The following is an 18987-nucleotide window of genomic DNA, read 5'->3' on the forward strand; positions in this document are numbered from 1 at the left end:
TCTGTCTGTCAGACCCTTCACATAGACCGCTCTGTCTGTCAGAACCTTCACATGGACCGCTCTGTCTGTCAGACCCTTCACATAGACCGCTCTGTCTGTCAGAACCTTCACATTGACCACTCTGTCTGTCAGAACCTTCACATTGACCACTCTGTCTGTCAGAACCTTCACATGGACCGCTCTGTCTGTCAGACCCTTCACATAGACCGCTCTGTCTGTCAGAACGTACACAGGTACCGCTCTGTCTGTCAGAACCTTCACATTGACCACTCTGTCTGTCAGAACCTACACATTGACCACTCTGTCTGTCAGAACCTTCACATGGACCACTTGAACACCAAACCAACTTTCAAAAGTTCAGGCTATCCTAACTTAAAATTCTTTAAAACTTTTATCAACTATAACTAGACAAATGTGCATACATTTGCATAAATCAGCTCACCAACAGTGCCTCTTGAACTGTTCAAGCTAGAGACAACAAACCAACTTTCACATGTTCAAGCTAGCCTAACTTCAAATTCTTTACATTTTGTATCAACTATAACTATATACATTTGCATGCATTTGCATAAAATAACTCACCAACAGTAACTCTTGAAATGTTTAAGCCAGAGACACCAAACCAACTTTCTTATGTTCAGTCTATCCTGACTTCACATTCCTAAAAAACGTTTATAAACTACAAGCAGTGGTAATTTGCATAAATTAGCATAACACTTCATGGATTCAATGCCAAAAATGAGAACACGGTGGTAGACATTTTACTGCTAGCGCTCTTTAACCATTTCAGCTACAAACATTTAAACGACATTAAGATTTTCTAAACGTTTCAAAACAAGCTTGCAAGCACACCACAATTTCTTCAGGAAATATATTTTATAGTTAACATTATTATTACAAACAGAAGATTATCACTTCTCACAATGGTGCTCGTTTTGTAAAGTTAGATAAAGCTGAATCCATGGTTTCCATGGTTTCCATGTTTTTGATGCCATTCCATTTGCTCTGTTCCAGACATTATTACGAGCCGTCCTCCCCTCAGCAGCCTCCACTGGTATGGGCATAGGCAGACGTTGCAATTGGCCTATTCTACAATGACATTCAATATGCTACCAACTTTGATTGAGAAATTATGACATCGTTTAAAAACTACGTTTTGCGCTCCCTCACCTTAAAAAACATCACCACACCACTGGAATGGAAGGAAATGTGCCAATGCATGGTGGACTGTTCGGATGCTGTTAAATTATGTTGTTACAATGAAACCCATTGAACAAATGCCTGTGTCCCCCATGGAAATCAATTGCCTGTTCTGGTGCCAGCCTTGAGTTTAGTCAAAAGGCTAGTGAGAGTTAACACATAGCAACTGTTTATGAGAATAATAGGCAAGAAATAATAACGCCTAATTACTGTTGTTGAGAATATAGACTTCACACCTAGTCACTGTTGTTGAGAATATAGACTTAACACCTAGTCACTGTTGTTGAGAATATAGACTTAACACCTAGTTACTGTTGTTGAGAATATAGACTTAACACCTAGTCACTGTTGTTGAGAATATAGATTTAACACCTAGTCACTGTTGTTGAGAATATAGATTTAACACCTAGTCACTGTTGTTGAGAATACAGGCAAAAAGATTTAACACCTAGTTACTGTTGTTGAGAATACAGGCAAAAAATGCAGCTCCTAGTAACTCACTGGCTTGTCTTCAGTAGTCTCCTCTGCTCTGGCGCATGTTGGGGCTTGTGTGTAGGCAGTGTAGTTAGCTGATTGTCTAAACACACTGCAATTACGAACCATACTGCCAACATAACATATTTTATACCACGTTCTAATATGTAATTCTGTTTCAGACACACGCACACACAATAATAGTGTCCCATGTATCCCCCCCCCCCCCCTCCCCTCATTCCTTATGCAACACACACTATAATAGTGTCCCATGTATTCCCCCCCCTCATTCCTTATGCAACACACACTATAATAGTGTCCCATGTATACACAGTCACCTGGCAGAAAACCGGTGTCATCCTGGAGCGTCCTGTCGCCTTGGTAACAGACGCGCTCTCCGCACTTCCGGGTTTCCAAAAACGTAACATTTCTTACAGTGTATCATCTCCTCATTTAGCTAAGTAGGAATATCAATGTTCGTCTGTGGCTCGTTTACTTTATAATATTGATGATTCGGTGATATCCGCTCTGTTGTTGGTTGGTAAAAAACACACGGGCTATCGTAATGTTTGAGTCAGAGCCGCGGGCTGGGTTAACGGAGGAGGAGGAGAGGAGAGAGGCAGAGCAGCTAGAGACAGAGTTGGATAAATACTTCTTCACGGTGTTTGACGGCTCGTCTCCTGAAGATGTGTCTCACGCCAAGCAGCTGTGGACCTCTTTGTCACTGCTGCCTCCGCTAGAGTCCCGCCTGGTCAACGCAGACATCCGCCAGAGGCTGCCGATAGCCCGGACAAACCACGAGACACTTCTGGTAGTCGGTAAGGTAACGTTAGCCCGGACAAACCATGAGACACTTCTGGTAGTCGGTAAGGTAACGTTAGCCCGGACAAACCACGAGACACTTCTGGTAGTCGGTAAGGTAAAGTTAGCCTGGACAAACCATGATGAGACACTTCTGGTAGTCGGTAAGGTAAAGTTAGCCCGGACAAACCATGATGAGACTCTTCTGGTAGTCGGTAAGGTAAAGTTAGCCCGGCCAATCCATGATGAGACTCTTCTGGTAGTCAAACCATGATGAGACTCTTCTGGTAGTCGGTAAGGTAAAGTTAGCCCGGACAAACCAAGAGACACTTCTGGTAGTCGGTAAGGTAAAGTTAGCCTGGACAAACCATGATGAGACACTTCTGGTAGTCGGTAAGGTAGAGTTAGCCCGGCCAATCCATGATGAGACTCTTCTGGTAGTCGGTAAGGTAGAGTTAGCCCGGGCAATCCATGATGAGACTCTTCTGGTAGTTGGTAAGGTAACGTTAGCCCGGACAAACCATGATGAGACACTTCTGGTAGTCGGTAAGGTAAAGTTAGCCCGGACAAACCAAGAGACACTTCTGGTAGTCAGTAAGGTAGAGTTAGCCCGGCCAATCCATGATGAGACTCTTCTGGTAGTCGGTAAGGTAGAGTTAGCCCGGCCAATCCATGATGAGACTCTTCTGGTAGTTGGTAAGGTAACGTTAGCCCGGACAAACCATGCGAGGCACACTGCTCGGTTCACCTGCTGTCACACTCTTATTTCTGATGCAATATTTTTTCCCCTCTGAGATATTTAGTTATACTAGTACAGGACTGTGTATTGTGTAACATATGCAGCCTCCTGTGTTCTACCTCCTGGAAAGGCTAGATCAGTGGTTCCCAAACATGGAGTCGGGACCCCATGAGGTCCCCTGGAAATATTTAATCTTATCATCAATCAAATTAAGAAAATGTCTTTCCTCAAATGGGTATAGAATAAAACATTTGAGTGTCAACTAAGAACCTTTTGCATGATTATGAACTTTAATGTCATTATTGTGTGTTGGGAGTGCGTGAACTAATATTGAGTGGATATGAACACACAGCTTTAACTAGGGAATTAACCTTTTCATTTCATTTCGAGACACCAGTGCCTGCATTTATACCCCTGCATTTCTAGTCTCAAATTGAGGTCACGTGCCAAAACAATTAAATAACCTTTTATTTTTCCTTTTTAGACACCAATGCTGCTCTCAAACCATCTTCTTCTGACCATAGTAAGTATACAGCCATTCCTTAGATATCACAGTCATAAAGACCTCAATATATATATATATATATATATAAAGGTAAACAATAGGTAAAGGTAAACAATAGGTCTATAGCAAATGTAGCAAATGGCATTCATTTTTCACATGTGAATATCACTTTTTAGTAGTGCTCAAAGTATGCCATTCCATGAGCACAGCATTTATTCTTCATAAGCATTTCGTTACACTTGCAATAACATCTGCTAACCATGTGTATGTGACCAATATTTTTGATTTGTCCAAAATTGTAATCAGTAACTGTAATGATTTTTGTTGGTGGAAGGAGAGGAGGACCAAAGTTCAGCGTGGTATGTATCATAACACTGTTAATCCAGAATGAATACGAACAAAAACAACAAAACGGTAAACAACGTTCTGACAGGTGCAACAAACACGAACCAGAAAATAACCACCCACAACTCAAAATGGGAAAACAGACTACCTAAGTATGGTTCTCAATCAGAGACAACGATAGACAGCTGCCTCTGATTGAGAACCATACCAGGCCAGACACATAGAAGAACAAAACCTAAACCTACAACATAGAATACCCACCCACATCACACCCTGATAAAACTAAAAATAGAAACATTCAAAGCAATCCACGGTCAGGGCGTGACAGTAACGTAACTTTTAGATTACCCAAACTCAGTAACGTAATCTGATTACATTCAGTTACTTTTAGATTACTTTCCCCTTAAGAGGCGTTAGAAGAAGACATGTATGTTACCAATTGAACAACATCTATTGCAGGATAAATCAATGTTAAGGTTTACATAGTTGGTCATATATGGATGTAACATGTTACATTATGGGTTGGTTATGTAGGCTTCTTCTAACACATTGCTTGCTTTCTACTACATTATAATAATACAATTCAAGTATATCTTTACATTAAAAACCAAAGTCTATCAGAATTACAGTCATTCCAATAAATGTTATATCCTTTGATCTTCAAGAACAGGACTTGGAAATATGGAAGTATAGATTAGCCAAATTGTTCTACCTGAGCATGACGCCAAAACTAAGGACTTATTAGCCAGTCCTACTCTGTTGTTTATGATTGTGTTGTCATGGAGGACTGATTGGGCTCATTGATTCGAGTTGAAAATGAATGCTGATGGAATGGCATGCTTTGAGCACTACTGAAAAGGGCTATTTACATGTGAAGCATGAATGCCATATGCTGCATTTGCTATAGGCCTCTTGTTTACCTTTTTGTTGGTGACACTTTGATATCTTGATAATATACAGCTGTTTAAAGGGCAAGTCCACAGACTAAATAATAACAAAACGGCCACCCCACCTCTGTTTTGGTAAAAAGCTGAGGGACAGGCCAGGAGAAATGTAACCACTCTCAGATGAATAGACAGAGCTGTGGATGCAAGGACTGACCATCCATGATACCAAAATGATTGTTTTAGCCATGTTATGAGTTTACATTTACAATGTTTACAAACACATTTATATATAAACAATCTTATATTTTGTTTTTTCACAAAGTGTGACAGTTGAACTAATAAGCTCATGAGGCATTTATAAGTTATATTCTTCAAGAATCAATGGAGATATAAATGATATATATATAAGTCCAAAAATGAATGTAGCAACTACAGGTTGTCCCTTTAAGTCTATCTAAAGTGTGGGAGTTTGAGCTTGTGTCCTCTAGGCCTATGGATTTATTTATTTTATCAGCATTAATTAGTTTGAGCAATAAAAGCCCCACTTGTATTCCATAAGCTAAGATCTGCACTATGCAGCTGTTATTCTATAGGCTGGGATCCGCACTATACAGCTGTTAGTCTATAGGCTGGGATCCACACTATACAGCTGTTAGTCTATAGGCTGGGATCCACACTATGCAGCTGTTATTCTATAGGCTGGGATCCTCACTATGCAGCTGTTATTCTATAGGCTGGGATCCACACTATGCAGCTGTTATTCTATAGGCTGGGATCCACACTATGCAGCTGTTATTCTATAGGCTGGGATCCACACTATACAGCTGTTAGTCTATAGGCTGGGATCCTCACTATGCAGCTGTTATTCTATAGGCTGGGATCCTCACTATGCAGCTGTTATTCTATAGGCTGGGATCCACACTATGCAGCTGTTATTCTATAGGCTGGGATCCTCACTATGCAGCTGTTATTCTATAGGCTGGGATCCACACTATGCAGCTGTTATTCCATAGGCTGGGATCCTCACTATGCAGCTGTTATTCCATAGGCTGGGATCCTCACTATGCAGCTGTTATTCCATAGGCTGGGATCCTCACTATGCAGCTGTTATTCCATAGGCTGGGATCCTCACTATGCAGCTGTTATTCTATAGGCTGGGATCCACACTATGCAGCTGTTATTCCATAGGCTGGGATCCTCACTATGCAGCTGTTATTCCATAGGCTGGGATCCACACTATGCAGCTGTTGCAAGAGCACATTTTTCACTGGCTGTCCACTGGTTTAAAAAACAATGATTGATAGGCAGCTTAAACCTCTTGAATTCAACCACAATCCGTAAGGCACAAATAGCTAAATGAGAGAGCAGCAGTGTGATTCACATCAATGCGCTGTGTAGATATCAATAATAAGTGATATCTGTATCACTGTAGACTACACCACTGCTGTCATCATTACCTCCAAGCATTTTTATTTTTTTTACCTTTATTTAACTAGGCAAGTCAGTTAAGAACAAATTCTTATTTTCAATGACAGCCTAGGAACCGTGAGTTAACTGCCTGTTCAGGGGCAGAACGACAGATTTGTATCTTGTCAGCTCAGGGATTTGAACTTGCAACCTTGCGGTTTCTAGTCCAAAGCTCTAATCACTAGGCTACCCTGCCGCCCTTTGTTTATTCAAGTTGGATCATCTTTGGATGCCGACAGCAGTCACACCATTGGAAGACATACAGTAGCTTGGACTGTAACCTACAAAAACCTTTTCCTGCTCTTTTCCCATCAAACACATTTGGTGTGTCATCATAGTGGTCTCTGGCATCATAGTGGTCTCTGTCATCATAGTGGTCTCTGACATCATAGTGGTCTCTGGCATCATAGTGGTCTCTGGCATCATAGTGGTCTCTGACATCATAGTGGTCTCTGGCATCATAGTGGTCTCTGTCATCATAGTGGTCTCTGACATCATAGTGGTCTCTGACATCATAGTGGTCTCTGACATCATAGTGGTCTCTGACATCATAGTGGTCTCTGGCATCATAGTGGTCTCTGTCATCATAGTGGTCTCTGACATCATAGTGGTCTCTGACATCATAGTGGTCTCTGGCATCATAGTGGTCTCTGACATCATAGTGGTCTCTGACATCATAGTGGTCTCTGACATCATAGTGGTCTCTGATTGGTGGTCAGACTCACTCAGGTGGAACAAACTTAAACTTTTTTCAATGCTGATTTGAATGTCATTGAGAAAACAGAGTAGTGTCAATTTAAACGTTATCCTCCAAGTAATCATCTAGTTTTTCTAAAGCATCTGTAATCTGATTATAATATATTTGCTGGTAATGTAACGGATTACAGTTACTGGGTTTTTGTCATCCCCTACATGTTATCCGTTACTCCCCAACCCTGTGTGTGTGTGAAACAGGAGAGAGGCTGCAGGAGGTTCGCCATCAGAAGCAGAGACAGGAGGACAGGCTGCAGGAGGTTCGCCATCAGAAGCAGAGACAGGAAGAGAGACAGAGATACATGGACATGGTGAGAGGAAACGACCCGGGGTGTGTGTGTTAGAGGCGAGGTGGTAGTGACCAGTGATATAGTGGTGTCCTGATGGTCCATCCATCTGATGTGTAGACCTTTAACTGATTACAGAGAGAGAGAGCGGCTATAGGGGGGATGGTGAATTAATTGACTGAAAGCTTGACTCGGGTATCTCATACTGTCTCAAGACACACACACACACACACACACACACACACACACACACACACACACACACACACACACACACACACACACACACACACGTGCCCACACAGCATATTCCTAATGTCTATCAGCCAGTGAAAGACTGTCTCTCTCTCTGTCTCCCTCCTGTAAATCAACCTTATAGCCTGTTTACTAATTACTGCTACTGCTGCACACACTGGGCTTCAACATTACTGACTGTGCGTGTGTGTGTGCGTGTGTGTGCGTGTGTGTGCGTGAGTGTGTGTGAGTGTGCGTGAGTGTGAGTGAGTGTGAGTGAGTGTGAGTGAGTGAGTGTGAGTGAGTGAGAGAGAGTGAGAGTGAGAGTGAGAGTGAGAGAGTGTGTGAGGGTGTGTGAGTGACTAAGTGTGTGTGTGTGTGTGTGTGTGTGAGTGAGGTGAGTAAGTGAGTGAGTGTATGTGTGTGTATGAGGGGCAGGGCTGGGAACCGGTTAATAACATTATTTTACGTTCCAGGCAGTTTTTCCCAGTCCCACAAGAAACTCAACAAAGCGTCTATGCAAAGCTCTTACTGTCACTCAGAAACGTATTCCAGTGTCTGTCTGCCTGCCAGTTGAACATCTTTTCCAGTGTCTGTCTGCCTGCCAGTTGAACATCTTTTCCAGTGTCTGTCTGTCTGCCAGTTGAACATCTTTTCCAGTGTCTGTCTGTCTGCCAGTTGAACATCTTTTCCAGTGTCTGTCTGTCTGCCAGTTGAACATCTTTTCCAGTGTCTGTCTGTCTGCCAGTTGAACATCTTTTCCAGTGTCTGTCTGTCTGCCAGTTGAACATCTTTTCCAGTGTCTGTCTGTCTGCCAGCCAGCTGAACATCTTTTTCATTGTCGGCTATCTGCCCCTCCTCCCTCCGTAGCATAGTCTACTGTAGCCCCTCCCCGCTCCGTTGCATAGTCTACTGTAGCCCCTCCCCCCTCCGTTGCATTGTCTACTGTAGCCCCTCCCCCCTCCGTTGCATAGTCTACTGTAGCCCCTCCCCCCTCCGTAGCATAGTCTACTGTAGCCCCTGTTATTTAATGGGAGCCTCCCCAACATAATCCAGGTAGAATCAGGAATTCCCCAGGGTAGCTGTCTAGGCCCCTTACTTTTTTCAATCTTTACTAATGACATGCCACTGGCTTTGAGTAAAGCCAGAGGGTCTATGTATGCAAATGGTTCAACACTATACACGTCAGCTACTGCAGCGACTGAAATGACTGCAACACTTAACAAAGAGCTGCAGTTAGTTTCAGAACGGGTGGCAAGGAATAAGTTAGTCCTAAATATTTCTAAAACTAAAAGCATTGTATTTGGGACAAATCATTCACTAAACTTCAACTACATCTCATAATGAATAATGTGGAAATTGAGCAAATTGAGGTGACTAAAGTGCTTGGAGTAACACTGGATTGGAAACTGTCATGGTCAAAACATTACAACAGTAGCTAAGATGGGGAGGAGTCTGTCCATAATAAAGCGCTACTCTGCCTTCTTAACAACACTATCAACAAGGCAGGTCCCTACAGGCCCTAGTTTCTACCTTCTTAACAACACTATCAACAAGGCAGGTCCTACAGGCCCTAGTTTCTACCTTCTTAACAGCACTATCAACAAGGCAGGTCCTACAGGCCCTAGTTTCTACCTTCTTAACAACACTATCAACAAGGCAGGTCGTACAGGCCCTAGTTTCTACCTTCTTAACAACATTATCAACAAGGCAGGTCCTACAGGCCCTAGTTTCTACCTTCTTAACAGCACTATCAACAAGGCAGGTCCTACAGGCCCTAGTTTCTGCCTTCTTAACAGCACTATCAACAAGGCAGGTCCTACAGGCCCTATTTTCTACCTTCTTAACAACACTGTCAACAAGGCAGGTCCTACAGGTCCTAGTTTCTACCTTCTTAACAACACTATCAACAAGGCAGGTCCTACAGGCCCTAGTTTCTGCCTTCTTAACAACACTATCAACAAGGCAGGTCCTACAGGCCCTAGTTTCTACCTTCTTAACAACACTATCAACAAGGCAGGTCCTACAGGCCCTAGTTTATACCTTCTTAACAACACTATCAACAAGGCAGGTCCTACAGGCTCTAGTTTTGTCACACCTGGACTACTGTTCAGTTGTGTGGTCATGTGCCACAAAGAGGGACTTGGTAAAATTGCAGTTGTCTCAGAACAGGGCAACATGGCTGGCCTTTGGATGTACACAGAAAGCTAACATTAATGACATGCATGTCAATCTCTCATGGCTCATAGCGGAAGAGAGATTGACTTCATCACTACTTGTTTTTGTAAGAAGTGTTGACAAGCTGAATGCACTGAGCTGCATGTTCAAAATACTATCACACAGCTCAGACAACCATACATACCCCACAGGACATGCCACCAGAGGTATGTTTAAACTACTAACACACAGCTCAGACACCCATCCATACCCCACAAGACATGCCACCAGAGGTCTGTTTAAACTACTAGCACACAGCTCAGACACCCATCCATACCCGACAAGACATGTCACCAGAGGTATGTTTAAACTACTAACACACAGCTCAGACACCCATACATACCCCACAAGACATGCCACCAGAGGTCTGTTTAAACTACTGGCACACAGCTCAGACACCCATACATACCCCACAAGACATGCCACCAGAGGTCTCTTCACAGTCCCCAAGTCCAGAACAGACTATGGGAGGTGCACAGTACTACATAGAGCCATGACTACACGGAACTCTATTCCACATCAGGTAACTGATGGAGCAGGAGAATCAGATTTTAAAAACACTAAAATACACCTTTTGGAACAGCAGGGACCGTTGTAGTGGTGGTATTATACATGTTGTATTGTAGTGGTGGTGGTATTATACATGTTGTATTGTAGTGGTGGTATTATACATGTTGTATTGTATTGGTGGTATTATACATGTTGTATTGTAGTGGTGGTGGTATTATACATGTTGTATTGTAGTGGTGGTATTATACATGTTGTATTGTAGTGGTGGTATTATACATGTTGTATTGTATTGGTGGTATTATACATGTTGTATTGTAGTGGTGGTGGTATTATACATGTTGTATTGTAGTGGTGGTATTATACATGTTGTATTGTAGTGGTGGTATTATACATGTTGTATTGTAGTGGTGGTGGTATTATACATGTTGTATTGTAGTGGTGGTATTATACATGTTGTATTGTAGTGGTGGTGGTATTATACATGTTGTATTGTAGTGGTGGTATTATACATGTTGTATTGTAGTGGTGGTATTATACATGTTGTATTGTAGTGGTGGTGGTATTATACATGTTGTATTGTAGTGGTGGTGGTATTATACATGTTGTATTGTAGTGGTGGTATTATACATGTTGTATTGTAGTGGTGGTGGTATTATACATGTTGTATTGTAGTGGTGGTATTATACATGTTGTATTGTAGTGGTGGTATTATACATGTTGTATTGTAGTGGTGGTATTATACATGTTGTATTGTAGTGGTGGTGGTATTATACATGTTGTATTGTAGTGGTGGTATTATACATGTTGTATTGTAGTGGTGGTATTATACATGTTGTATTGTAGTGGTGGTGGTATTATACATGTTGTATTGTAGTGGTGGTATTATACATGTTGTATTGTAGTGGTGGTATTATACATGTTGTATTGTAGTGGTGGTGGTATTATACATGTTGTATTGTAGTGGTGGTATTATACATGTTGTATTGTAGTGGTGGTATTATACATGTTGTATTGTAGTGGTGGTATTATACATGTTGTATTGTAGTGGTGGTATTATACATGTTGTATTGTAGTGGTGGTATTATACATGTTGTATTGTAGTGGTGGTATTATACATGTTGTATTGTAGTGGTGGTATTATACATGTTGTATTGTAGTGGTGGTATTATACATGTTGTATTGTAGTGGTGGTATTATACATGTTGTATTGTAGTGGTGGTAGTATACATGTTGTATTGTAGTGGTGGTATTATACATGTTGTATTGTAGTGGTGGTGGTATTATACATGTTGTATTGTAGTGGTGGTATTATACATGTTGTATTGTAGTGGTGGTATTATACATGTTGTATTGTAGTGGTGGTGGTATTATACATGTTGTATTGTAGTGGTGGTATTATACATGTTGTATTGTAGTGGTGGTATTATACATGTTGTATTGTATTGGTGGTATTATACATGTTGTATTGTAGTGGTGGTGGTATTATACATGTTGTATTGTAGTGGTGGTATTATACATGTTGTATTGTAGTGGTGGTATTATACATGTTGTATTGTAGTGGTGGTATTATACATGTTGTATTGTAGTGGTGGTATTATACATGTTGTATTGTAGTGATGGTGGTATTATACATGTTGTATTGTAGTGGTGGTATTATACATGTTGTATTGTAGTGGTGGTATTATACATGTTGTATTGTAGTAGTGGTATTATACATGTTGTATTGTAGTGGTGGTAGTATACATGTTGTATTGTAGTGGTGGTATTATACATGTTGTATTGTAGTGGTGGTATTATACATGTTGTATTGTAGTGGTGGTATTATACATGTTGTATTGTAGTGGTGGTATTATACATGTTGTATTGTAGTGGTGGTGGTATTATACATGTTGTATTGTAGTGGTGGTATTATACATGTTGTATTGTAGTGGTGGTATTATACATGTTGTATTGTAGTGGTGGTATTATACATGTTGTATTGTGGTGGTGGTATTATACATGTTGTATTGTAGTGGTGGTATTATACATGATGTATTGTAGTGGTGGTATTATACATGTTGTATTGTAGTGGTGGTATTATACATGTTGTATTGTAGTGGTGGTGGTATTATACATGCTGTATTGTAGTGGTGGTGGTATTATACATGTTGTATTGTAGTGGTGGTATTATACATGTTGTTTTGTAGTGGTGGTGGTATTATACATGCTGTATTGTAGTGGTGGTGGTATTATACATGTTGTATTGTAGTGGTGGTATTATACATGTTGTATTGTAGTGGTGGTATTATACATGTTGTATTGTAGTGGTGGTATTATACATGTTGTATTGTAGTGGTGGTATTATACATGTTGTATTGTAGTGGTGGTGGTATTATACATGTTGTATTGTAGTGGTGGTGGTATTATACATGTTGTATTGTAGTGGTGGTATTATACATGTTGTATTGTAGTGGTGGTATTATACATGTTGTATTGTAGTGGTGGTATTATACATGTTGTATTGTAGTGGTGGTATTATACATGTTGTATTGTAGTGGTGGTAATATACATGTTGTATTGTAGTGGTGGTATTATACATGTTGTATTGTAGTGGTGGTATTATACATGTTGTATTGTAGTGGTGGTATTATACATGTTGTATTGTAGTGGTGGTGGTATTATACATGTTGTATTGTAGTGGTGGTATTATACATGTTGTATTGTAGAGGTGGTGGTATTATACATGTTGTATTGTAGTGGTGGTATTATACATGTTGTATTGTAGTGGTGGTATTATACATGTTGTATTGTAGTTGTGGTATTATACATGTTGTATTGTAGTGGTGGTATTATACATGTTGTATTGTAGTGGTGGTATTATACATGTTGTATTGTAGTGGTGGTATTATACATGTTGTATTGTAGTGGTGGTATTATACATGTTGTATTGTAGTGGTGGTATTATACATGTTGTATTGTAGTGGTGGTATTATACATGTTGTATTGTAGTGGTGGTGGTATTATACATGTTGTATTGTAGTGGTGGTGGTATTATACATGTTGTATTGTAGTGGTGGTATTATACATGTTGTATTGTAGTGGTGGTATTATACATGTTGTATTGTAGTGGTGGTATTATACATGTTGTATTGTAGTGGTGGTATTATACATGTTGTATTGTAGTGGTGGTAATATACATGTTGTATTGTAGTGTTGGTATTATACATGTTGTATTGTAGTGGTGGTATTATACATGTTGTATTGTAGTGGTGGTATTATACATGTTGTATTGTAGTGGTGGTGGTATTATACATGTTGTATTGTAGTGGTGGTATTATACATGTTGTATTGTAGAGGTGGTGGTATTATACATGTTGTATTGTAGTGGTGGTATTATACATGTTGTATTGTAGTGGTGGTATTATACATGTTGTATTGTAGTGGTGGTATTATACATGTTGTATTGTAGTGGTGGTGGTATTATACATGTTGTATTGTAGTGGTGGTATTATACATGTTGTATTGTAGTGGTGGTATTATACATGTTGTATTGTAGTGGTGGTATTATACATGTTGTATTGTAGTGGTGGTATTATACATGTTGTATTGTAGTGGTGGTATTATACATGTTGTATTGTAGTGGTGGTAATATACATGTTGTATTGTAGTGGTGGTATTATACATGTTGTATTGTAGTGGTGGTATTATACATGTTGTATTGTAGTGGTGGTATTATACATGTTGTATTGTAGTGGTGGTGGTATTATACATGTTGTATTGTAGTGGTGGTATTATACATGTTGTATTGTAGAGGTGGTGGTATTATACATGTTGTATTGTAGTGGTGGTATTATACATGTTGTATTGTAGTGGTGGTATTATACATGTTGTATTGTAGTGGTGGTATTATACATGTTGTATTGTAGTGGTGGTATTATACATGTTGTATTGTAGTGGTGGTATTATACATGTTGTATTGTAGTGGTGGTATTATACATGTTGTATTGTAGTGGTGGTATTATACATGTTGTATTGTAGTGGTGGTATTATACATGTTGTATTGTAGTGGTGGTATTATACATGTTGTATTGTAGTGGTGGTGGTATTATACATGTTGTATTGTAGTGGTGGTATTATACATGTTGTATTGTAGTGGTGGTGGTATTATACATGTTGTATTGTAGTGGTGGTATTATACATGTTGTAATGTAGTGGTGGTGGTATTATACATGTTGTATTGTAGTGGTGGTATTATACATGTTGTATTGTAGTGGTGGTATTATACATGTTGTATTGTAGTGGTGGTGGTATTATACATGTTGTATTGTAGTGGTGGTATTATACATGTTGTATTGTAGAGGTGGTGGTATTATACATGTTGTATTGTAGTGGTGGTATTATACATGTTGTATTGTAGTGGTGGTATTATACATGTTGTATTGTAGTGGTGGTATTATACATGTTGTATTGTAGTGGTGGTATTATACATGTTGTATTGTAGTGGTGGTATTATACATGTTGTATTGTAGTGGTGGTATTATACATGTTGTATTGTAGTGGTGGTATTATACATGTTGTATTGTAGTGGTGGTATTATACATGTTGTATTGTAGTGGTGGTATTATACATGTTGTATTGTAGTGGTGGTGGTATTATACATGTTGTATTGTAGTGGTGGTATTATACATGTTGTATTGTAGTGGTGGTGGTATTATACATGTTGTATTGTAGTGGTGGTATTATACATGTTGTAATGTGGTGGTGGTGGTATTATACATGTTGTATTGTAGTGGTGGTATTATACATGTTGTATTGTAGTGGTGGTATTATACATGTTGTAATGTAGTGGTGGTGGTATTATACATGTTGTAATGTAGTGGTGGTGGTATTATAAATGTTGTATTGTAGTGGTGGTGGTATTATACATGTTGTATTGTAGTGGTGGTATTATACATGTTGTATTGTAGTGGTGGTATTATACATGTTGTATTGCAGTGGTGGTATTATACATGTTGTATTGTAGTGGTGGTATTATACATGTTGTATTGTAGTGGTGGTATTATACATGTTGTATTGTAGTGGTGGTATTATACATGTTGTATTGTAGTGGTGGTGGTATTATACATGTTGTATTGTAGTGGTGGTATTATACATGTTGTATTGTAGTGGTGGTGGTATTATACATGTTGTATTGTAGTGGTGGTGGTATTATACATGTTGTATTGTAGTGGTGGTATTATACATGTTGTATTGTAGTGGTGGTATTATACATGTTTTATTGTAGTGGTGGTGGTATTATAAATGTTGTATTGTAGTGGTGGTATTATACATGATGTATTGTAGTGGTGGTATTATACATGTTGTATTGTAGTGGTGGTGGTATTATACATGTTGTATTGTAGTGGTGGTATTATACATGTTGTATTGTAGTGGTGGTGGTATTATACATGTTGTATTGTAGTGGTGGTGGTATTATACATGTTGTATTGTAGTGGTGGTATTATACATGTTGTATTGTAGTGGTGGTATTATACATGTTGTATTGTAGTGGTGGTGGTATTATACATGTTGTATTGTAGTGGTGGTATTATACATGTTGTATTGTAGTGATGGTGGTATTATACATGTTGTATTGTAGTGGTGGTATTATACATGTTGTATTGTAGTGGTGGTAGTATACATGTTGTATTGTAGTGGTGGTATTATACATGTTGTATTGTAGTGGTGGTGGTATTATACATGTTGTATTGTAGTGGTGGTATTATACATGTTGTATTGTAGTGGTGGTATTATACATGTTGTATTGTAGTGGTGGTGGTATTATACATGTTGTATTGTAGTGGTGGTATTATACATGTTGTATTGTAGTGGTGGTATTATACATGTTGTATTGTAGTGGTGGTGGTATTATACATGTTGTATTGTAGTGGTGGTATTATACATGTTGTATTGTAGTGGTGGTGGTATTATACATGTTGTATTGTAGTGGTGGTATTATACATGTTGTAATGTGGTGGTGGTGGTAGTATACATGTTGTATTGTAGTGGTGGTATTATACATGTTGTATTGTAGTGGTGGTGGTATTATACATGTTGTATTGTAGTGGTGGTATTATACATGTTGTATTGTAGTGGTGGTATTATACATGTTGTATTGTAGTGGTGGTGGTATTATACATGTTGTATTGTAGTGGTGGTATTATACATGTTGTATTGTAGTGGTGGTATTATACATGTTGTATTGTAGTGGTGGTGGTATTATACATGTTGTATTGTAGTGGTGGTATTATACATGTTGTATTGTAGTGGTGGTGGTATTATACATGTTGTATTGTAGTGGTGGTATTATACATGTTGTAATGTGGTGGTGGTGGTATTATACATGTTGTATTGTAGTGGTGGTATTATACATGTTGTATTGTAGTGGTGGTATTATACATGTTGTAATGTAGTGGTGGTGGTATTATACATGTTGTAATGTAGTGGTGGTGGTATTATAAATGTTGTATTGTAGTGGTGGTGGTATTATACATGTTGTATTGTAGTGGTGGTATTATACATGTTGTATTGTAGTGGTGGTATTATACATGTTGTATTGCAGTGGTGGTATTATACATGTTGTATTGTAGTGGTGGTATTATACATGTTGTATTGTAGTGGTGGTATTATACACGTTGTATTGTAGTGGTGGTATTATACATGTTGTATTGTAGTGGTGGTATTATACATGTTGTATTGTAGTGGTGGTGGTATTATACATGTTGTATTGTAGTGGTGGTATTATACATGTTGTATTGTAGTGGTGGTGGTATTATACATGTTGTATTGTAGTGGTGGTGGTATTATACATGTTGTATTATAGTGGTGGTATTATACATGTTGTATTGTAGTGGTGGTATTATACATGTTTTATTGTAGTGGTGGTGGTATTATAAATGTTGTATTGTAGTGGTGGTATTATACATGATGTATTGTAGTGGTGGTATTATACATGTTGTATTGTAGTGGTGGTGGTATTATACATGTTGTATTGTAGTGGTGGTATTATACATGTTGTATTGTAGTGGTGGTGGTATTATACATGTTGTATTGTAGTGGTGGTGGTATTATACATGTTGTATTGTAGTGGTGGTATTATACATGTTGTATTGTAGTGGTGGTATTATACATGTTGTATTGTAGTGGTGGTGGTATTATACATGTTGTATTGTAGTGGTGGTATTATACATGTTGTATTGTAGTGATGGTGGTATTATACATGTTGTATTGTAGTGGTGGTATTATACATGTTGTATTGTAGTGGTGGTAGTATACATGTTGTATTGTAGTGGTGGTATTATACATGTTGTATTGTAGTGGTGGTGGTATTATACATGTTGTATTGTAGTGGTGGTATTATACATGTTGTATTGTAGTGGTGGTATTATACATGTTGTATTGTAGTGGTGGTGGTATTATACATGTTGTATTGTAGTGGTGGTATTATACATGTTGTATTGTAGTGATGGTGGTATTATACATGTTGTATTGTAGTGGTGGTATTATACATGTTGTATTGTAGTGGTGGTATTATACATGTTGTATTGTGGTGGTGGTATTATACATGTTGTATTGTAGTGGTGGTATTATACATGTTGTATTGTAGTGGTGGTATTATACATGTTGTATTGTAGTGATGGTGGTATTATACATGTTGTATTGTAGTGGTGGTATTATACATGTTGTATTGTAGTGGTGGTATTATACATGTTGTATTGTAGTAGTGGTATTATACATGTTGTATTGTAGTGGTGGTAGTATACATGTTGTATTGTAGTGTTGGTATTATACATGTTGTATTGTAGTGGTGGTATTATACATGTTGTATTGTAGTGGTGGTATTATACATGTTGTATTGTAGTGGTGGTATTATACATGTTGTATTGTAGTGGTGGTGGTATTATACATGTTGTATTGTAGTGGTGGTATTATACATGTTGTATTGTAGTGGTGGTATTATACATGTTGTATTGTAGTGGTGGTATTATACATGTTGTATTGTAGTGGTGGTATTATACATGTTGTATTGTAGTGGTGGTATTATACATGATGTATTGTAGTGGTGGTATTATACATGTTGTATTGTAGTGGTGGTGGTATTATACATGTTGTATTGTAGTGGTGGTATTATACATGTTGTATTGTAGTGGTGGTATTATACATGTTGTATTGTAGTGGTGGTATTATACATGTTGTATTGTAGTGGTGGTATTATACATGTTGTATTGTAGTGGTGGTATTATACATGTTGTATTGTAGTGGTGGTGGTATTATACATGTTGTATTGTAGTGGTGGTGGTATTATACATGTTGTATTGTAGTGGTGGTAGTATACATGTTGTATTGTAGTGGTGGTATTATACATGTTGTATTGTAGTGGTGGTATTATACATGTTGTATTGTAGTGGTGGTATTATACATGTTGTATTGTAGTGGTGGTATTATACATGTTGTATTGTAGTGGTGGTATTATACATGTTGTATTGTAGTGGTGGTGGTATTATACATGTTGTATTGTAGTGGTGGTATTATACATGTTGTATTGTAGTG

The 18987-nt window shown here is 38.5% G+C and overlaps 1 protein-coding gene across 1 annotated transcript in view; it reads left to right on the forward strand.

Moving 5' to 3' along the window:
* Positions 1-2239: 2239 nt before the first annotated feature.
* Positions 2240-18987, forward strand: part of LOC139388017 (HOATZ cilia and flagella associated protein) — a 31532-nt gene continuing 14784 nt past the window's right edge. The window contains exons 1-3 of the mRNA XM_071134499.1: positions 2240-2492; positions 3699-3737; positions 7373-7482. Coding sequence (XP_070990600.1) covers positions 2240-2492; positions 3699-3737; positions 7373-7482 — 402 coding nt within the window. The remainder of the gene's footprint in view (positions 2493-3698; positions 3738-7372; positions 7483-18987) is intronic.

This window comes from Oncorhynchus clarkii, chromosome 29, assembly GCF_045791955.1.
Source record: "Oncorhynchus clarkii lewisi isolate Uvic-CL-2024 chromosome 29, UVic_Ocla_1.0, whole genome shotgun sequence".
Lineage (NCBI taxonomy): Eukaryota > Metazoa > Chordata > Actinopteri > Salmoniformes > Salmonidae > Oncorhynchus > Oncorhynchus clarkii.